Genomic DNA, 22,497 nt, shown 5'->3' on the forward strand with positions numbered 1-22,497 from the left:
GCCTGGCCTGGAGAAGTGTCAAAGCTGCGATGAGAAGGAGAAACAAGGAAACCCCAAAGTGAGCGTAGCCCCAGGAAGCTCCAGGGGGATGAGTGGTGTGCTCAAGGCAAAGTTTAGAGAGGCAGTTCATATAGGCAACTTGGTTTGCTTTCTCTACTTCATTTTAGGGGCCGGATGATATTTGCAGCATATAATCTTTGGCTGTTCAGGATGTCAATATTGGTATTGTCATATACAAACAAGGATGAGACATAACCAAAGACAGCAGCCTGTTGCTAAATGAATGCTTTAACTGGGTGGTTATATGGTGCTATAACCCTCAGGATTGTACAAAAGCCCTCCACAGAACAGGACTGGCATCTCAGTGCTACTCTAGCACTCCAGGATGGGCAGTGTGAAAACAGCCATGACACCATATCCATTAAACCCCCACCTCCTGGCTAAGTGGTGCCTCTGCCTCCACCCCAGAAACAACTCTCAGGATGAAGAGCAGCTGCTCTGTGCCAGGGGATGACCCCTGGCGTGGCAGCAAGGTTTGGGTTTCTATCTTGGAAGCTGATTTCCTACAAGGACCGGCCTGGATGTAAAAGGGATGCAACTTGAATGTTGTCTGCACCTTCCCCCCCCACCCCTTCTTGATATTTTTTTTTTCTCCCAAGGCTGTTTTTGAGTTTTCCTGTCAGGAATACAGGGATTTAGTGCCTTTAGGAACTGGTGGCATTTCAGGTCTGGCAGGAAAGAGGTTAACTGGCCATCCTGCAAAGAGCTCCTTCTCCCACCTGATTTCCTTGTTCAAAGAAACACTGCCCTGTCTGCTGGCCCAAGATGGGATGGAGTGCATATATACTAATTTTATATATAATTAAACAGCAATAATAAATACCTACATATTTATATACAAATATATATATATAGTGTGTATATATATTAAAAAAAACCCATATACACACCCTCATTTCACTTTATACTTAATTCTGGAGTGGGGACACACTAGTCTTTTAACATTGCTCTATGGCAGTGTAACCCAGGAAATGATGGGAACTGGAAGAAGAATTTGTGTTGGGGTGGACTACATCATCTTTTCTCTTGACTCCAGGACTACTCCAGTCTTTACTGACTGTCTCTGGTCAGGAAAAAAATCCCCCAAAGCAGAGCAGTTGCTCTCTATAAACTCTTCAATGACAACAGATACCCTGTGGCTGCCAGCACCCCTCGAAACCCTTTGTGTTTCTCCACAGGTCTCACTCAGGTGCTCAGCAGGCGCAGTGCAGCGTAGTTTGTGAAGACCGACAGAATCACAGGGCAACAGGCTGCAAGCAGGTTTTCCAGGCAAGGGAACATTCAGAGGTAGAAACTTAGTTTTACTCTGAACTTAATGGCAAAATTCCCTCCCTCTCCCTGCAAATGTTGGGAAACTACAAGTTCAGAGGAACCAACAAAAGGCAACTGTGGTGAAACTGTCAAAGCTATTAGTTTCCTCCCTGGCTTCCAGGTCTTGTAGGGTTTGCAACTGTGGGGCACTTTCACTAATGGCCTGGCCTGCGGCCGTGGGTCCTCAGAATTGCATCAGAGGACTTCTTTATGAATCCCAGATATCTGGCATCTCTGACACTGTAGCCCCAGCCAGGACTCTCAGGATCTCCAGGCTCCCTGGTGTTAGACCAGGATTTTTTTTTTAGGAGGTAACCAGAGTTCCCAGGACTTTCTGGCCATGCTATAAAAGCCTGGTGACTCTGGTCTGGCAACCTTCCCCAGACCTGTGTAAACCCAGGGTCCGAGAGTCTCCACTGCTGAGACCCACGGCAAGGAGATCTTGTAGTTTGAGTTTCTGCAAGTGGATTAAGATGGAGCTGGACTTTATGTTTCCACTGTCCAAGAGCTGCTGGAACCAGACTCCCTGGATCCATGACAGACCCACAGGATGGATCTCTTGATGAAACAGGAGATTTCCAGGTCTGGATTAAAATTGCTGGATGGATGGGGCCTGGTGCTCAGAAGAGCTGCACCTCCAGCCCAGACCCTGGAAGCTGGTTGCCTGCTGCAGCTCTGCCTCACTCTCCAAAGCTCTGCATTGCTCTTGCTCTTCCTTGCCAGCAAGGAAGCTGCTTTGAAGTAGATGAAAATGTGTTGCAAGTTGAGATATTTTCATGAGAATAGGCTTAACAAACCAGCATTGCTGACAACATGTTGTTTCATCAGAAACTACTGATCAGCAGTATTTTGCAGTTTGAGTCAATGTGGCAAAGTTGATATTGAATATCAGGGGTTTTGCTTGGAAACCGACAACGATTTATGGTATTACAGCAATTCCTTTCTCTCTGCTCCTAGCTAAACTAGGATTTATTGTCCTGAAGATCTTGGACATACAGGTTTTAATACACTCTCTTGGGATCCTGTGAGTAATGTTGGGTATGATCTCACAAGAAGACATTGCTGCCTTCGGGGAAGTGCAATGGAAAGCAATAATAATAATCTCAGCTCCTGTAGCTTCTATCACTTGAGAGCCAAAAGTACTTTAAATACCATAAATAATTAAACCTTCTAACTCTAGGAAGCAGAGAAGATGCATCTCCATCTTTCTCATGAGGAGAATAAGGCGAAGGGTGAGGAAGAAAACAATGGTGTTTACACTTTCAACAAACGCTTATTGATTTTTAGATGGTGGTATAAGGGATTAGAGCAAGACTTCACTTTTGTGGTTCATTGCCTCCATGCTTTCAAGACTTAAAACCAGATGCCTAAGTGTGAATACAAGCGAGCTAAGAGGTATCAAGGATGGACCAAAAATATAGCAGTGCTTAAAGAGAGGAATGGAATGACTGTGGGAGCCATGGAGGACAAAAAGTGGATTAGAGATAACTGGTGGATGGAGAAAGCTGAGAAGGGCAGTAGATTAGGGCATATATTGTAGCTTGAAGGATGTTCATGGGGAATATTGAAATTCTGGATTTTCTTTTACACTAAGCCCTCTTAAACTGACCTTAAAGCTTAAGTAACTCATGGCTATACTTTGTCCATAGTATTGATTTTTATTTACTGGTAGGGTATTCTTTATTGTGACAATTGTCTGTTTTGGTGGTTGTTCTTCCTTACTCTTGCTACTAATGCTTTATTTTCCCTGCTGCAAGTGTAAGCTATAGTGACTTTTGTGTAAATGAGATGTGGCCCAAGGGAGCTGAGCTGCACCCTGAGGAAGCCAGTGGTGGATCTGGGCTGGCAGGAGGCATGGGCTTGTATGTCCTCATATGCGTTGGCCAACACACGGAGGAATGAACAGCTAGGTGAGCTACCGGGAAAGGTCGCTGAAGCAGCCAGCATGAATGAAATTGAGAGGCTGGAGAAAACAGAGAACAGAGGAAAAAATGCATGGAAATGGCATTCAGCTGAGCTAAATCTAATCTGTTTGTTTGCGCTGGATTGGGCCTTCCCGTCCCTGAAGCATCAACAGCCAGTGACTAGCCGTGGTCCAGATGTGGCTTTGCCTGTATATGTTTCCGTCATTGCAACTCTATAAATGTGATTGAGTGTTGAGTGGAGGGAGAGGTCAGTGGCTGCTGGGCTGGGTCTCTCCAGCTGGGAAAGCTTTCTGGACGCTATTGATTGAAGGTCTCGGTAAGATGGATCGGCCCTGACCTGTCATACAGTCGCAGGCACAGCATGGTCTGGTGCACAGCACTAATGTACTGTGAAAGCATATTGTATCCAGCGGCTTGATGGCTGGTGCCTTACTGGTAATTGAACTCAGGGAGAGAAAGATAGGGAAAGGGGAGAGTGTTGGGTGGGGAGAGTAAAGAGGGAAAGGAGAAGGAAAATGAGACCACCAAAAAAAATTCCTGATTTGCAGTTGTCAATACTAAAGCCAGGATGAAGGGAGAATTTATTGTGAGCATCAAGTTTTTCTAAAGGGATGAGTGTTTTTTGGGGTGCTTCTGGGCTGGGAGTGTACAACTCCAGGCTTCTTGAGTGGCACTCTTTTTGGTGTCACACGTTGGGTTTCCCTTGTTACTTCTTCTAGGCAGATTTTGTTTTGTTTTTCTATAAGTAGTGATAACTGGAACATAAAATTCCTTTACCGAGGATCAGAGTGGAGAAAAGGGAAGGGACAAGGGACAGGCAATTACAAGGAAGAAGACTTACAACAAGGTTTTCTTGGTACTCATCCATCCTTTCTAGTGGCCTGACCAGAGCCAGCTTTTGACCCCTCTTGGCTCCGATGGCTGTGGCATGCCTTTTTGCCCATGCTAAAAACACCTCTTGCTCCCTCTCACTTCCAGACTAATTCCCTGTCTCATTTCACAAGCAAGACTGGTCTTCTCATGGGGTCCCTTGGTGACTAAACCCCATTTTCCTAAATGCTGCATACCAGTGGAAATCAAGAGGTCACAAGGCTCCTGAGGGATGCTGGCAGTTTGCGAACCGTGGCCCATCAGTGTCTGTAGCACTGCGGCTTTGCCCTGGACCAGATCATAGGATGCATCTCTCTCTCTCTCTCTCTTTCCCCCCACACTGCTGCCTCTACTTAGCGGCTCCTTTGCCCCTCTCACATCTTGGCGTTTCGGGCATTGCGCCACCTTCTCTGCTGTTTCTGCTGTCTGTAACACCTTTATGAGGGCTTGATCAGGTCTGGTGAACTCTGGCACAGTGCTTAGGGCTGTTCAAGATTTGCTATAATGGTGCCACAATGAGCAGAGGCTCAGTGAGTTTCTTCCAGCTTGTCCTTGCTACATGGGCTGCAAGACTGAAATGCACCCATGAAGATCTTTCCTAAGGGCCAGGCAGGTTTATGTTTTAAAGCTTTATCCCATGTCATACATTATATCTGAGGAGACTGTCAGCAAACTGGATGGCTGTATCCAAAGTGCAGATGTAGTTTAAAGCTGTCTCCCTTTCATTCAGATGCCCTTTTTGGGATTCTCAGTATTGTAGAAGAAGGGATCACTCAATTTCTGCCAAAAAAAAAGAAAATAATACTTTCTTTCCCACTTATGGTGTGTTTTAAGGAACCTTTGTGATTTGGCTTTTGTAGCGTTTACATCTGGCATCCAAAGAATTTAAGGCACTCTCTTGATGTGAGGGTTTGAGTAACCCATGGGACTTCAGCACCGGCGTGGCATTTGGCAGCTGCCTTCAGGAGACAGCGCAGTCTCTGTATGCCTGCTCTGTGTTTTCCCTTTAAGGAAATGATGCAGGGAACAAACAGGTACTGAGTGAGGTGCATGAGAGAGTCTGGGGAATGGGAAAATCCTTCCACCCTTGGAAGTAAAAATTCTCATTTTTTAAAATTCTGAAATTCAATATAACAATCCCCTAATGCACAAAATGCAGAGTTGATTAAGGTTGAATCGAAAACCTCAAATTAGTACAGCAAACAATGAGAAATGCAGGGGATGTGCTTCTCCAAACCATCCAACTGAAGTTAAACGTGTTTCTCATGGATATTAATGGATCAGAGGTATTTAAATGCCTAGCTTTTGGAAATCACAGTCTTTAAAGTCCTCATGTTATTAATGTGCTGGTGATTCCTGCTTGGAAATGAAATCTGCAAGTGGAGAATTAAGAAAGGAAGGAAGGGATTACAGCATGGATTATCACATTGTTCCAGTTTGATTTAATTGGCAAAACTGGTGTTGCTCTGGTGCCGCGTTCTGCTGCCTGTTAAACCTAGTCTTGCACTTCAGGAGGCAAAGCTGCTTTCAACCATGCTGAAATCCCTTTAGAGGGGCCACGTGCACACAGTAACACATCCCTTGCTTTGGATGATTTCCCTCTGAGCCTGGATCCAGTTCTGAGATGGGGCAGACGACATTCAGAAGTGGGAAATGGTGCACGTCTCGTAAGCTTTGAAACCCTTGTTTCAAATGGAGCATGCACAGAGCGACAGCTGTGGCAACTGAACCCTCCAGGTGGTGAGGATATTTCAGTCTCTGGCAGGGAGGGCCTGTCTCATCCCTCTAAACTTGTCCAAGTGGGATGCTGGGTGGGGGTGAGATGCTGGCAGGGGAACAGTGGCTTTGTGGTGGGCTGTCCAAAGCCTCTATGCCCTGGCATTTAGAAGTTGGCACTGGGCAATGCCAGACTGACCTGCTGTCTCGCTTAATGGCTTTTGTGTGTGTGACACTGACTCCCACAGCTCTGCACGTGTGTGCCAGCCTGGGTAAAGCAGGTCAGACTCGCTTCTGCTCTCCCTTGCCCAGTCGTTACCTTCATCCTCCCTCGCTCATCCTGCTGAGGACCCAAGGGGACTCAACTTACGAGGAGGGATGAACACAGCTGAACTTCTGCTGCAGCAGAGGAAAGTCCCAAGGGGTGATCAGATAACCATCTACAAGCGTTTTCAGGGTGGAAACGGTGAGTCGAGAGGGAGAAATTGTTTAGGCTGAATGAAGAAGATATTATTAAAGTAACAGGGTAGCTGAGCAAAGCGAAAATTTAGGCTGAGTTTAGGGAAACGTTTTTAAATGTGAGCCTTGGAGCTATCTCCTAGCAGTGGTAATCCTATTGTTTGAGTCGTTTCAGAGCAGGTAGTGTGCTAAAGCAGATGCTGTAGACAGCAATCCTGAAGTGTCTGGGGGAGGGGCAAGACTATTAAGCAGAGGATTTTAATTTGTGATTTCCATGAATCACTTGGTGTTGGTCTCAACAGAAGCTTGCAGTCTATGGCTGTATCGGCTATCACCTGTGATATGTAAAATATGTGGGTGGGAGGAAGTGGGAAGGACACTGGGAACTTACCCTTGGGCAAGCTTACAATAATGAGACATGGTTCTTCATCTGTTGGGAATGATATGGGTCTAACTGATGATCAAAGCATTCTTTGTACTGCCTTAAGTGTAGGGAGAGAATTGCTCTTCTCCTTTGCGTGGGGCAGAAAAAGGGGAAGCACTTTTTCACCTTATCCTTGGATAGACCTGTTGGATAGACAGAGGCAAACCAAAAAAGCCATCAGAGATGGGGAGGAATGAATATGTGATATATAGGATGAATCTGATGCTGCCCAAGCCAGGGAGGAGTTTGTACCTGGTTTAATAAAGAAAGAACACCTTGAAAGAAAATAAATGGAGAATAGAATTAAACATATGTGCTAGTTTCCTCCCAGTACCCATAGAAGGAAAGCTAACAGCGAGGTAATGAGAGAGCTTCAAGGGCTTTGAAGGTTTTGGTTGGGGGTGTGTGATGCATACCCCAAAAGAAAAAGGCTGACTTGGAAGAAATAAGGAAAAAGAAGCAGCATTTTGTAAGTTAGATATAAATGAGTTTGTGGGGCATTACAGGCATGGACAAAGGTACACGTTGGAGAGGGAGTAGTTGTGAAGAGCAGAAAGAAGACCTGCCCAAAAAGCCTTGGAGAAATGTTTCTACTGCTGTCGTAGGAACATATATATATCAGAATAAGAATGTAAGTGATGTTCAAAGCTAGTTAAGATAAACTAAACTGCACCAGTTTTCATCTAAAACTACTGAAATGCCTTGGGGGGGCGTTTGCTCAGAGTCACCATAATGAACCATTTTGGTCCTGCTGCTGGATTGCTCTGTGAATGGCACTTTCCGATGTCTCTGGTCTCTGCCATCTTCCTACTCTGAAAGTATGGAGATTTTCCTGCAGCATCATTCATTCTGTTTATCAGCATGTGTGTGTGCAGGTGCTTCCGAGACACATCCATCATGCTCCAGATCCATCCCCTTCTTCTTTGTCTCTGTTTACAAAATTCCTGGAACAACAGGGCTGTGAGCCAGAAGAAGATTTATGGGCACTTATGTCACCCACCTGGTAAGCAGTAATATGGGGAACAGCAGCGAAAGAGTTGTCAGTGTACAAATAACCTGGGCTGAAGGTGCAGTAGGACAATGGTTAAAGCAGTGTTAGAACACGAGGAATGCTTCTTCAGAGGTATACAATATGCAGTGTGTCTGGATTGGGTAGACGGCAGTAACCATGAGAATGAGAGGTTGTCCTAAGCTGAAATTGCGTTGCCAAAAGTCAGGGAGTTGAAGAAACTTAGGTGTAAATTATGGCGTCATTCATAGCTTTAAGCCCCAGCTCTTAGGAGTAACAGTTTATGGCGTTGCAATCAGTCCTGCCCCTTTCTTCGCACGGGTCTTCTTAGCTCCTCCAGTTTACCTGTAAGGCAGGTGCAGTAGACAAAAAGATTAAATATGCACTAGTCTTCTGCAGTTGGTAAATACAGAAATAGTGTTGTTCTTTGGTCTGGACATACAGGTATTTCCTTGCGAGACAGCCCAGTAGCATGTCTAGTGCAATGTTAGCTTCCCTACAGCTTCTTCCAGTGCACTTGTTATTCCCTGGCGGCGTGTCGAATACCAGGCACAAAGCACCTTCCAGCTTCGTAGAGTATCTCACAGGTGAGATGGATTTCTTCCTACCCCCAACTAGGGCCTGAAACACAAGGATTGCTTTTTGATTCATTGTCTGATACTGCTCAAACTGTCTGAGAAATTAAGCCAGTGTGAATTAAGATGCTGACAAAGATGAGCAAATACTGAAGGGTATAGTAATACTGATGGCTAACACTGGGGCTGGCAGGACATCTGTCTTTAGGTAGTAGTGGGACTGAGGGTGGTGGTGAGTCCTGGAATTGGGCTAGTGATCAGGGATGAGGGTAGGGCTGGGAATTAGCATTGCAGTTGGTGCAGATGCAATATTAGCTATTGAATTCAGATTCTGTGGCTTGAAGTTCTCTAGCCAGTGGTGGGACGTCATCAGAGCTCCCAGTGAGCAGAGCCCAGAAAGCACTGGGATATGAACTTCCCCATGGCCCTCCAGGGAAGTACAGGAGAGGGAGGCTGGAGGTAGGTGATGCTCTTCTTCCTTCAGTATAGAGCCAATGTCCCTGCAAAGTTCCCTTTGCTGGTGGCTAGTGCACGCTGTTCAACCTCCTGTCCCAAGCATCGTCTTCCTCCTAATTAGGAAAGTTGCCTTCAAGACAGTTTTTTGTCTGGGACTGCAGTATTACAGGACTTCCTTTACTCTTGCTGTCTTGAGCTTGGAGATCGGGTTTTGGGGGGCCTGCAAATACCCTCCCAAGGGGCTATTGTGCAAGGCTGCCCAGCTGGCAAAATTGCAGCAGAAGGAGGTACCAGCATTGGCACATGACAGAACTGCCACCAAACTCCTGGGACCAGCCCATGTTCTGCCTCAGTTTCTTTATCTGACCTGAAGATTGCTTAACTTTGCTGTACACTGCCTGAGTAGTACTTTATTTACAGTTAGACTGGTTGAATGCACAGTGACCTATTTGTGTACTTTCTATATTTTGAAATATCGTCCAGAAATATCTCTAAAAGCTGAGCTGTATTTTGCCTGTGCAGCCTAATAGTTTTCTATTAATACTTATCTTAAACCTGATCCACGTAAAAATGCAGTGTCAAATAAGGTTCTCATGACATTTTTAAGCAATCTAACCTTTGGTCCTGGCCAAATTCCAATCTGAATAATTACTGTCTGACTACCTACATTCCTCTTGCATTTTCAGTTGGAGGAGTTAGCTTTCCCTTCCCATTTTAACAGTGATTGTGTAACATTGCTGTGCAGCATTAAGTAGATGCTGCATTCCTCTACAATGGTGGATATGTTTTATTGGTAAGTAAAATGAGATTATAGAGATACAATGGTTTTACAGGCATGTTTATACCTAAATATAGATATGTCTGTGAAACCACTTTGTTTAATGGCCCTGTCATATGTTATTTTCCAGGGAGTAGGGGACAATATAATAGCGTGGAGTAATGTATAAAGGATTTTACTTGCCAGACTGGAGTTTGGGATTTGCTAAATTGTTTTGGAGTGGCAAAATCACAGAAAAGACTCCAAACGCTGTGTTGCCCCACACCACCACCAAGGGAAAAACCTGCTCGTGTAAAATACTTTGTCCTAAAATATACTGGCACGTTTTTTAAATCATTCTTGACTGGTGAAATTAGACTTTAGCAGTGTTAAAGTTACTTGAAACAACTAAGGGCAAATGCCCTGTTTTACAACTGCAGCCTTGTCAGGTGCTTGTGAATTTCTCCATGTGTATTTGCAAAGATTCACTGGAAACAAGAACACCACTCAGGAGGAGGTCCGCTTGCTGCCTCCAGTGCTTCCTTGATTGGGTGCCTCAAACTTTTGCATTTGAACAGTGTAGAAATTAATAGATAAAACTTGCTGCTGTGTATGCAAAAACACATTTTCACAATAGTTCTGGGGTCACCTTAATCTGATAATAAGTCTGTGCTGGTTCACCCCTGCCTCTCCTACTAGCACACATTCAAAAGGGGCTTGTAGTGAGCCAGACTAGAGGAGGAAAGAGAGGTGGGGGTGGTGCTGGGACGTCTGTCCCTTTCTCAAACAGCCGGCACTTGCATGTGAGCAGAAGTATGGATAGTGGCTACTGCCTGTGAACAGAAGTCATCCCCGAGGAGGGTAGGGAAGGGACTGTAGCACCGTGAGCACCCCTGTTGCAGTCTTTGAGTGGGAGTGTGCTGGGGCTGAATGGCGGAGGCCACCCCTCACCTAATGGGGTGCCACCAGCCCTGGGTTGGGTGTGATTTATTTGAGTTCCCCTGCCTTATGACATTCCTGGGTACAACACAGGCTACCTAAGCATTGCTCTGCCTGAACCAGCTCATGGCTGAGGATCCAAATTGGAGGTGTCAGGTTGGCTGCGGAGGCACTGATGACCTCCTCTTTGCATTAGCCTCTTCCTAGCCCCAGCTCCTCCCTGCATATCTGGCCAAAGCCTGAGGATCTGGCACTGTTCAGGAACTCCATCATCTTGCGTTGAATGGAAGAATCTCCCTTGGGGGCACATCTCATGAGCTAGACACCCAGCAGATTGGCACCTAAGTGCTCTTCAGGATCTGATCTCTTTTCTGCTGCTTGGCCGTAGATGCTAGAGACTTATTGGCTTTCATGCAGGTGAAGAGAAAGGAATGGGTTTCTTGGCTGGCGTTTTCCCAGTGGGAGAAATCTGTGTTTTGGCATGAAGACAGGCAGCTGCCACGATTGCCTGCATAGCTCCTGCATTGCTGCTATCCGAGCCCTGGGTTGGAAGGCCCTGTAAAGTATTCCTGGTGGGAGAGGGGCTGGGAAAAACCTACACTGTGCTCCCTGGGCATCACAGCTAGCCATTGCCTAACCAAGCGTAATATACTGTGTGAGGCTATGCAGAAGGATTGCAGGAGACATATTTTAAAGAGAACAAATATAGCATTAAAGTGAGTGAGCAAGCGAGTGAGAGACAGAGAGCGTATAGAGTGCATTAAAGTTAATAAAGCATTGCAGGAGTGGGGACTGCATTTCACTGTGAAGGAATCTAATTTAGTGACTCGTAATTGGAGGATAACAGTCCTGCCGGAATGAAGTTAGCTGTTCATTTTGCCAAACTCTCGAAGTCTCTTGGTTCTCCTTGTGAGCATCTCTCAGAAAGTGGATCCGTCAGAGAGTTTAGAATCAATTGGCGCTTCACACCTGCGGTCCCTTTCAGCCTCCTAAGTGGATTTGGTTCCTCCGGTGCATATTTATTATCTATTTTATTATCTGCTTATTTATCTGGCAATATCAATGCAGGATACGTTCTCTCTGCTTAGCATGGCAATGAGGGAGCAGGTGCTGAGCCTACATGTTCTCCTGGGCAGGGCAAGATGAGGGATGGCTGGTGCTAGGTAGGGCTGTTGGACAGAATTCTAGTTTACCCAAAGTCTTGCCAGTCTTGTTCCTGCTGTCGTGGCTTTCTGTTCGTTTGATAGAGGTATGTGCAGCAATGAACATTATGGAAGGGTCCAGTTTCTGGACCTCCAAGACCAGAGGTATAGTGCAAAGCAGCACAGGGCTGATGTATTTATTCCAAGTGTGCCTGGCTGCTGAAGAACAGAGTTATGGGCATGAATAGCTGAGCAGGACCTTTTGCGCTGAGGGAGAGTTGTCTTTAGTTTGAAATGCCTGAAATCTCCTTGGGACAGCAGCATGGCCCTGGGTGGGCACACTGAGCAGTGCTGCCTCCCACAGGGGTGGTGGGTGGCTGGGGGGATGCTGCTCTGTTTTTGTCCTCAGACCAGGGGTGGGTTCTGATATTTACGCTGCATAGGTGCTGCAAGGATTAATTTGTTAGTGTTTGTAAAGTGCCTTGAGGATGAAAAGTGCTGTGGAAATGTGAACTATTATTAAAACGAGACTGAATAAAGAAAGAGCTAGGAACAATCCCACAGGGAACAGTCCTGCTCAGACAGGGGCTGGAGACATGACCTCATCAGGTTTTTCCATTTCTACTGTTATGATTACAATATAAAGTGGACAAGTTCAGGGAAAAGATCAGTGTAACATCCCTGGCTGTAGTAGCTGAGGGTGAAGCTTTGTAAGCTCTGTGGGTCTTTCTGCTTCTGGGCAAAAATAGCTGTCATATGGGCTTGCAGGGAATGTCTTCTCTACACTACACTGATCCAGTTTTGGCCATGATCACCGGGAAATTTTGTATTCCTGGCTTTTTAAAAAGAAATGAACCTTGTATGGGTGAAAGTCATATGGCTGACTGTACTACAGACTGGAGCTGTCTGTGTCCTGGTGGTAGGAAGGTTGTCTGCAATGGATACACACATACATATACATCCAATGGCCTTGCCCATTTGTCCTCACTTTATTCTGGAGGGGCTGTGCGGAGAAAGTAAAAGGGAGTCCGTATCTGCCTGGTCCCTTCAGCCACCCTGCCTATACCTCCAGCAGAAGGCCAAACTGATTACAAGCACCAGTAATTCTTTTGTGTTGAGGGTGAGCACTTAGACATGGGCTTGACATAACCAATTAGTTCCACAAAGACAGCTGATCAGCTGTCAAAGGACAATTCTCTATCACTTTTGACTTAGGTCTCAGAGTGACATGGGACCTGAGAGATGACACGATCCCATCTTCTGCTGACAGCTGTTCTCTGAAGTGACTCCAAACTCTGAAGTAGAGGCTGGACTGGTCTGAGCCCTCCAACTTTAACAGAGCCCTGAATGTAGTCAAAAGGCTGGGCATCAGGCAAGAAGGACTGGTGGGAGGAGGGTACTAACCCTGGGGAATATCAGTGGAGCTGCCTTGAAGGCTGAGTGCATGATTGACTTGTCAATTAATCACTTTCCCTTTCTCTTACTTTCCCCCTTTCCTTTTTTTTCTTCCTTGCTCAGGGAGTGTAAGAGCCGAAGATGAGGCCCAGGGTGGAGTGCTACTCTCCAAGGTTTTGGCTGGTGCTGGCAGTCCTCGCAACAACAGGGAGCGGGGCCCATGCCCAGAAAAGCCACCCGAGCATTGGCATTGCGGTCATCCTGGTGGGGACCTCAGACGAAGTGGCCATCAAAGATGCCCACGAGAAAGATGACTTCCACCACCTTTCAGTGGTGCCTCGGGTGGAGCTGGTGGCCATGAATGAGACAGATCCCAAGAGCATCATCACCCGCATCTGTGACCTCATGTCAGACCGGAAGATTCAAGGGGTGGTATTTGCTGATGACACAGACCAGGAAGCCATTGCCCAGATCCTGGACTTCATCTCTGCCCAGACCCTCACTCCCATCCTGGGCATTCATGGAGGCTCCTCTATGATCATGGCAGATAAGGTAAATTTGAGCTTCCTTCTATCACAGACCTGCAGCTTGAAACTTAAACCAGAAAGAAATATCTTATTCTGTGATCCTCAGGTGTAGTCTCATGGGGCCAAAGGGTTGGGGCATTAGAGAGTCTCAGATTCAAAGAGAGATTAAAAGAGCTAACTGTGTGTAGCACCACTGAGAAGAGCCTATTAATCATGTGGAATTATCTGCAACAGGGAAAAACCGAGGAGGGAAAGGAGCGGGTAGAAGAGAGCTGCAAAAGGATCAGCCCTTTTCTTCTTCCTTAGGCAGGGTAAAGAGCCCCTGACAATTGTGATTTTTTTTTTTTAAAAGGTTTTATTTTTGTCTGTGTTTTACCTTAGAAGAGCCAAGGATGCTAGCTTGGGTTTTTCCTGCATGCAGCTGGAGGACACTGTGGTATTTTCAGGGACATTTAATACAGCTCTTACATCTTAATTGGAAAATAATTGAATCTTTAATAAAGCCATCCTCTCTCAGAAGTGTTCATTAGCTCCTGAAGTTAAATAGGTGTTAGCTAAAGCAACTAGCCAGTCTGAACCAGTCCAGCTAAGTCCTTGTTTCCCCTGCGTTACTTTACTCCTTCATATCACTGACATTTCGCTGTTTTCCCAGGCCGCAGACAATCTTCTGGGGAATTACTACACAAACAAGCCTTCCCACCGGTGCTTATGAACAGGGCAAGGTGCAGAAAGAGCAGCATCTTTGGCCAGCTGATAACTCTCAGCTTAAGGGAGCCTCCATGGTGTGCAGCTGGACCTGATACAAGTCTTCCCCGTGGGAGGAACAGGGGGCCCAGCAATTCACACCTGAGTGTGCATTTGGCTAGCCAGCGTGGCTAACAGTGGCCTCTGGGCTGCAGTGGGCCGGTGGAAATATCCGAGAGAAGTGGGCTGCCCTTTTCCCTGTAGGCTCGGTGCCAGAGAGAGTTAGGGACAACCCCTTTATTGAGAAGACCCTCTTAACCGCACTTCGTGCATCGCAAAGAAGTAAACAGGGACACAAGCCGACAGTCTTTTTCTTCTACAGGTCACTCTTAAGCGAATCAGAGACATTTAAATAGGCAGAATTGGGTCTAACTGAATGAAGGGGGACAATTAAGCCAGCCACTGTGGCAGCTTTTCCTCAGAAAGAGATCTACTGGGCTAAGAAATCCATGCACTTTCTGCTATATTTACCTTATAAATAAATAATTCAGTGCAGGTTATCGTAGGTGAGTAAATAGGAATAAATTAATCACAAATTATTTTCTCACTTTTTGACCAACCGTTCAGTTGCCAAATAACATACAGTTAATATGCAACGTTATTTTCTCATATCAGCCTTTGAACTAAAGTAGTCATTGAATAAAATAATCACAGGCATTTTTTTCTCTCTCTACTTGAATAGTTGCACATGTGATAAAGTCATTCTGCCTCATTCCACCCACAATGAAGCTTTTCTGTCTTGGAGGACAGTCAGGCAGCAATGCTGCATCTCAATGCTCTCCTGCCTGCTGTGTTGTATGGTTATCGATGTCTGTGTAAAACAGGTCTGAAGCATTACTTGAGTGCTGCATTTCACACTTATGGTGGCATTTTACATTCTCTTTGAACAAGTGTAAGTGTTACTGATGCCAGACCTCCGAAGCACTGGGAAAAGGTCCTTGAGACTTTGAACATGGCAGGCCAAATTCTGTTTTCAGATTCCTGCAGTGTAAATCCAGCATAGCCCCATTGCCTTTGGCAGGATTAGATCAGATTTATGCTGTTGTAATTCAAAGAGGAACTTGGCCTATTGAACTTTGCAAAGATTTTTCTTTCTACCTATCTCTAGTCTCTCCTTGGGAAAGCAGCATCTCCCATGACTGCCCTGTGTACCCCACTGACTTGCTTCTAAAGAGTGTTCTGGTGGGCAGGCAGCCCACAGGGAGCTCAAAGGTGGAAGCTTTATGAATGGAGACCTCTGTTTCATCAAACTCCTTTTTTTGTAGTTTTGCAGACAGGAGAAGCAGGTTACATATGAAGATCTGCAGTCTTAGGAAAGGCCAAGATTTATTTTTTTTTTAACATAAATTGAAAAAGGCTGACCTTTACAGCTTCTGATTCACAGGTGTGTAATCTTTAATGAATAATATTTATTTGATGAATTGAATTAGAATATGGTAGAGAGTATATACATTGATATTCTACCAAAAATACTGAAGTCAGCCTGGTAAGTCCTTAAACAATCTATTTTCCACAGAGGTCCTTGACAGAGGCTTTGCTTTTAGTGACTCTTAGTCATGTTCTTTGCAGATGAGCTGTGTGGCTGGGGTTTGATCCTGCAAGCATGGATTGCTTCTTTCAGCATCCCCTCAACACCCACAGCAGTCAGCTGTGATTGAACTTGCTCAGCATTTCACGGGTTCAGACCTGCACTTATAGCTTTGCTATGCTCCCTGTGCGTTTGTGATCAGTAGTGCCAATGCAAACCTCAAGAACACTACAAACCACTAACGCCTTGATGTGACAGATAAGCCTCTCTTCTCTGGAGGTTAATGCCAAAAAAATCCTCCCTGGAGTAGCATGTGGAATTCTTTTTCACCTTCAATAAGGGTTTAATAAGTGTGTCTGGGAGGAAATTTGGGCCCATGTGTAGAAAGGGCTTTGTAATATACTGTGAAGCTGGTAAATTGAGACATGAAAGGGCAGGCAAAAAAAAAAAAAAGAAAGGATTTAAAGCCTCAGTTTTTTTTCCCCCCTGAACCCTCTTAACCGCACTTCGTGCATCGCAAAGAAGTAAACAGGGACACAAGCCGACAGTCTTTTTCTTCTACAGGTCACTCTTAAGCGAATCAGAGACATTTAACTAGGCAGAATTGGGTCTAACTGAATGAAGGGGGACAATTAAGCCAGCCACTGTGGCAGCTTTTCCTCAGAAAGAGATCTACTGGGCTAAGAAATCCATGCACTTTCTGCTATATTTACCTTATAAATAAATAATTCAGTGCAGGTTATCGTAGGTGAGTAAATAGGAATAAATTAATCACAAATTATTTTCTCACTTTTTGACCAACCGTTCAGTTGCCAAATAACATACAGTTAATATGCAACGTTATTTTCTCATATCAGCCTTTGAACTAAAGTAGTCATTGAATAAAATAATCACAGGCATTTTTTTCTCTCTCTACTTGAATAGTTGCACATGTGATAAAGTCATTCTGCCTCATTCCACCCACAATGAAGCTTTTCTGTCTTGGAGGACAGTCAGGCAGCAATGCTGCATCTCAATGCTCTCCTGCCTGCTGTGTTGTATGGTTATCGATGTCTGTGTAAAACAGGTCTGAAGCATTACTTGAGTGCTGCATTTCACACTTATGGTGGCATTTTACATTCTCTTTGAACAAGTGTAAGTGTTACTGATGCCAGACCTCCAAAGCACTGGGAAAAGGTCCTTGAGACTTTGAACATGGCAGGCCAAATTCTGTTTTCAGATTCCTGCAGTGTAAATACACAATAGCCCCATTGCCTTTGGCAGGATTAGATCAGATTTATGCTGTTGTAATTCAAAGAGGAACTTGGCCTATTGAACTTTGCAAAGATTTTTCTTTCTACCTATCTCTAGTCTCTCCTTGGGAAAGCAGCATCTCCCATGACTGCCCTGTGTACCCCACTGACTTGCTTCTAAAGAGTGTTCTGGTGGGCAGGCAGCCCACAGGGAGCTCAAAGGTGGAAGCTTTATGAATGGAGACCTCTGTTTCATCAAACTCCTTTTTTTGTAGTTTTGCAGACAGGAGAAGCAGGTTACATATGAAGATCTGCAGTCTTAGGAAAGGCCAAGATTTATTTTTTTTTTAACATAAATTGAAAAAGGCTGACCTTTACAGCTTCTGATTCACAGGTGTGTAATCTTTAATGAATAATATTTATTTGATGAATTGAATTAGAATATGGTAGAGAGTATATACATTGATATTCTACCAAAAATACTGAAGTCAGCCTGGTAAGTCCTTAAACAATCTATTTTCCACAGAGGTCCTTGACAGAGGCTTTGCTTTTAGTGACTCTTAGTCATGTTCTTTGCAGATGAGCTGTGTGGCTGGGGTTTGATCCTGCAAGCATGGATTGCTTCTTTCAGCATCCCCTCAACACCCACAGCAGTCAGCTGTGATTGAACTTGCTCAGCATTTCACGGGTTCAGACCTGCACTTATAGCTTTGCTATGCTCCCTGTGCGTTTGTGATCAGTAGTGCCAATGCAAACCTCAAGAACACTACAAACCACTAACGCCTTGGTGTGACAGATAAGCCTCTCTTCTCTGGAGGTTAACGCCAAAAAAATCCTCCCTGGAGTAGCATGTGGAATTCTTTTTCACCTTCAATAAGGGTTTAATAAGTGTGTCTGGGAGGAAATTTGGGCCCATGTGTAGAAAGGGCTTTGTAATATATTGTGAAGCTGTAAATTGAGACAAGAAAGGGCAAGCAAAAAAAAAAAAAAAGAGAGGATTTCAAGCCTCAGTTTTCTTTCTCCCCTGTATACGTAGACAGAAATGTGCACCATCGGCTGGCTTCATCTCATTTAACATGCATCTGGAAGTTTGCTACCTGCTGGCTGGAGGTCTAGGCATCGTTACAATCAGTGGGGAAGGAGGTACCACCTGAGAAAAATTCACCACAGCCACCTCAGAGTGCAGTGAAATGTTCATGGGATAGTCCTGTGTCTCCCCACTGATTACTGAAGAAGGCTGTACCCCGACTTGCTCGTGATGCCTCAAGTTAAATGCCATGAATCCTGCCCTAGGTGTAACATAGCAGGTGGAGGTATGCTGCTGAAAATGCAACATCTGGATTTCCTGATTTTTTTTTTCCAACTCATGCTCTTTAATATTGCATTTGATCAGATTTTGTAGACAATGTTTATATCTTCTTGTTTTCCCAGTGTTTTGCCTTTTTCCTCTGAAAAATAAGTATCGTCACTTGCATATGTGTTTGCTGTTTCTCTCCTCAGTGCTCATGTCTCTAATCCCACCTGTTTAGCTGTTAAAGTGTTACATTTAATCTCTGCCTAATTTGGCGTCAGAAGAAAATGACCAAATGATCTGTGTGCACACTGCGATCTGGGTTTGGTTCCAGAAAAACGGTGAGGCACATGATATGCCTCACTCGAGCTCTGGAGAGACCATTTTGCCGAGGGAGAATCTTGTCATAGCCAGTTCAGTCCCCTTAGTCTCTGACAAGCGTGCCAGTAGTGACGCCAAACAGCAGGAACTGCAGCAGTCATTTGGTTGGGGCTGGGTGGCCTGGGAGCGATGGCTGAGGGGGTCCAATAGCCCCTGCATTAGCTCCTCTTGGAGGAGCAAGCCCTGCAGCTGTGGGGCAGGGTAGAAGAGTGGCTGCACTGTTTCAGCCCTGCAGGGAAGCACCTGGTCCTTGTCTTGGTGCTGACACCTTGAAAAGGGACTAGGAGTATAGCATCATCTCACCTGGACCCCTGATGAGAAAGGGAATAGCACGGATCACTGATGATCTGTGTTTAATCTGGAATAGATGAGATGGAGAGGAGAGAAACGTGCGCCACCACCAATGCTAGGTTCTTGTGATCCAAGAACTCTGCCTGTTGAAGCCCTCTGGTCTCTTCAGTTTGCTTGAAGTTGCTGCACTGACCTTTCTTTTTATAGCTTTGTGTTGCCTGATCTTAAGCGTTAGTTTGCATTGTCCAGAGGACTGCAATGCACTTGTGACTGGTGAGCATATCTGCTCCCATTCCTATGTTTAAAATAATTTCTCCTTTCTCCCCAGTTGTTTTGAAAGCAGAAATTCAATCCTATCACAGTGTGGAAATAGCTGACGGATGAGGATGCTCTGTGTTAGGATGCTGGTGGTGGAAGGAAACCTTCAAGGCTGCAAACCAAGCTCCAGTTCAGATAAGCACACAAACCAGTACCTTGTGTTTGCAGATCTGAGACTGGGCTTTTCTTCGATATATTTTCAATATTACCTACTATTACTTCTGTCCAGAACTAGGAGGTAAAGGAGCAGTCACAGAAAAGGAAAAACAATAACAATGTACATTTATAGGTATCTTAAGAGCAGAGGGAGTTGTTGTTTGGATTTAGGACACTTACTGTGTTGGAGAAGATTTAGCTTCTTGCCTAAAAAATGATGACACCATTTGGCTGACTGGTCTGTTTTGTAATGATAGACTATTTATTTTTTTAAAAATAACAGAAAAAGTCAACTTGGTGGTAATGAAAGCAGAAAAGGTAAGAGCAGAAAATGCCTTGGGTTCTTTTATAGCACAGCTGGTGACCATCATTTTTGGTGGAACTGTCCCTTGCTATTTCTCCGCAGTCACGTTATTTTGCCAAAGCTTCTTGTCCTGTGCGGCTTTATAGTAACACAGTGGTGCACAGGCAGCACCCAGGAAAAATATTGAAAGAAGAGGATGATTATGTTTTCCCAGCTGAAAATCATTCTCCTCCGTCTCTGCATCCCTTGGTATTTTCTCCAGGGCTTGCCTGCACAGGGTAGCCATAACGATGGAAATAAAATTGTAGGAAAGAATGATCTATTAAATTGGGATGCACCCATAATAAATCTGTATAAAAGCTGCATGAAACTGAAAACCTGAAATCTAAAATCCGTGATTCTTTCTAGGCCAGATTCGCCTTCCTTTTCTCACACAGCATAAACCTGACTTTTCTGCTGTTCCCTCCACTACCTTGCTCTTTTTTTCCCACTCACACCAAAGCTGAAATTTCTCCTCTGTTCCCACTTCATAAATCCCTGTCCCATTCCTTTTTGTTTTCTGTCAAGGTTTCCAAGACACGTTGTCTCTTTCTCTTTCAATGCTGAAGGTCGCTGTGATTGCTCCATGCCTGGGACGTGCTGGTGCAGCAATGGTGGTGTTTGGTATTTTGGTGGGCCGCAAGTCCAAACTTGGACAATAGGTGTGAAGCACCAGGGAAGAAAACTAGCTGCCGGTCAGAGGGGAGCAAAATCATGCTGTAGGTACAGGGAAGCCAAAACTAGTTGGATAAGCTGAGCACCTAGATACACACTGAAACCAGGACAAAGTCAAAGACACTGGGACAGTGCTGCTAAAAGCAGAACATCTGTAATTAAAAGGAAAGCACTTTCACTCTCAGGTTTCCAAAGGTTAAATAATAGAGATGCATGGGGAATGCAAGCCTCATTTTTTTGGATGTAAATTTGTTTCATTTCCATCAGGGATGACATATGAAATTTTTAGAGCCCTTGTGTGAAGGAAATTCAGTTAAAAAAAACAAAAGAAAAAGTTCCCTTTGAATGGAATTGATGAACTGAAGTAAAATAAATTCCAAACAAAATGCTGCTTAGAAGGGGGGAAAAAAAAGACACATTTTGATCTGCAAATGTTGAATGGTTCAATGTTGTTAGAAGATTTCTATCCCCTTTTTTCCCTCCAAAGCAAAATTATATGCAGTTCACGTAACTTCACAAAGCATTTTCATTTCTCTGAAACTGCATTTGATGATAGTAATAGTTTAAATGTTTCTTAGACTAATCTAGTGATCAGCAAAGATGAGTTTGATTTTAAAAGATAAAATAAAAAAACCCCAGCAGTTTCCCTTCAAGCTTTTAATAATTTTATTGAGGACACGATTAATACGCTTTTGCTTTTCGTACTTAGTTTTCTTTTGCTGCCAAACAAAAGCTCTGTGTAGCTCACAAATGATGAACTAAATATCGGGTGTCCTCAAACTACAAGTGTGCTGCAAAAGTTGGGGAGGGAGAAGAAAGGTAGGTCACAGAGATACAGAGAATAAAAGCCACTATTGTATGCCAATGTTGTTTTTCCCTTGAGTATACACATGTAATAACAGGCCAGGTGGAGCCATAATTTATGTTTACATCTGTGTCTAATCTGTCCATACAAAATTAGATTTTTTCGTATAAAGAAAGGGAATATAGGTAGCGTATTTCTGTGGAGTTTAATTAACATCTGAGAATTTCCCTAGAACAATTTTTATTACTGTACATATAATTACAGCACTTAAAATCACTCAGATACTAGGAAACCTGGAAATGACCTTTTAAGAGCTTTAACCTCTCCCCAGGGCCATTAAATCCTTCAATGTTAGCTCTCATTTTCTGAACAAGAGCTCAAGTACTCTTGTCAATATTATTTCAATGAAAAAAAAGACTTTTCAAAGAAATGTATTGTTTCTTTTATTAAATATCCTATTAAAATAGTCTGCTTTTTAAATTTTTAACATTTCCCTCTACTTCATCTCCCATTTGCTTGGGAGGAACTCCATTTCAAGGCCTTCACTTTTTTGTGTGTATTGTTTTCAAGAAAGAGAGTTTGACCTTTTTTTTTTTTTCTGTCGCTTAAAAAAAAAGGCAACAAGAAATCACCTTTTAAAAAAAAAAATCTATGGAAATGTAACTTGCCTTGAAATATCCCCATCACTTCTCCTCCCCCCCCCCCAATAATTTCTACTGAATGAACTTCACATCTGCCCTGAGCTTTGGAAATGCAGAGCCTTAGATGCCTGAAGCCTGAAGGCACCATCTTTGCTTGAGTGTCACAGTGTTGGGGAGGAGAAAACCTGGAGGGACCCTGGTGAGGCTCACACCCTGCCAAGGTGCCCTGGGGCACTTTTGGGCAGTGGCAGTGCTGGGGCAGGGGTAGGATGCGGAAGAAGCAGCAGCCTATACGGAGGTGTGGATACCTTCCCTCAGCAGAAGTTGTCCCAGACAACAAACACCAAGCGAAATTGAAGTCTGATTCCTTTACATCAGCCTTTTGTAGCTATTTATAAACTGCTTTATTTTGGGTCATAGAATTCTTATTCCAGGAGTGCTGAGTGTTAGTTTTCTTCTGTTGTTATAGTGAAGTTTTCTTTTGAGTGACAGAAGACCTTTCCTTGCCTAGCTCTGAAAGCAAAACC

The 22,497-nt window shown here is 44.3% G+C and overlaps 1 protein-coding gene across 1 annotated transcript in view; it reads left to right on the plus strand.

The window, feature by feature from the left end:
- The window catches only part of GRIN2B (glutamate receptor, ionotropic, N-methyl D-aspartate 2B), a 206,735-nt gene that overhangs the window by 22,905 nt on the left and 161,333 nt on the right, over nt 1-22,497 (plus strand). The window contains exon 2 of the mRNA XM_009322194.1: nt 13,162-13,590. Within this exon, the coding sequence (XP_009320469.1) occupies nt 13,180-13,590 (411 nt within the window). The 5' untranslated portion in view covers nt 13,162-13,179. The remainder of the gene's footprint in view (nt 1-13,161; nt 13,591-22,497) is intronic.

The sequence above is a fragment of the Pygoscelis adeliae genome, unplaced genomic scaffold, assembly GCF_000699105.1.
Source record: "Pygoscelis adeliae isolate BGI_AS28 unplaced genomic scaffold, ASM69910v1 Scaffold60, whole genome shotgun sequence".
NCBI classification, from domain to species: Eukaryota; Metazoa; Chordata; class Aves; order Sphenisciformes; family Spheniscidae; genus Pygoscelis; species Pygoscelis adeliae.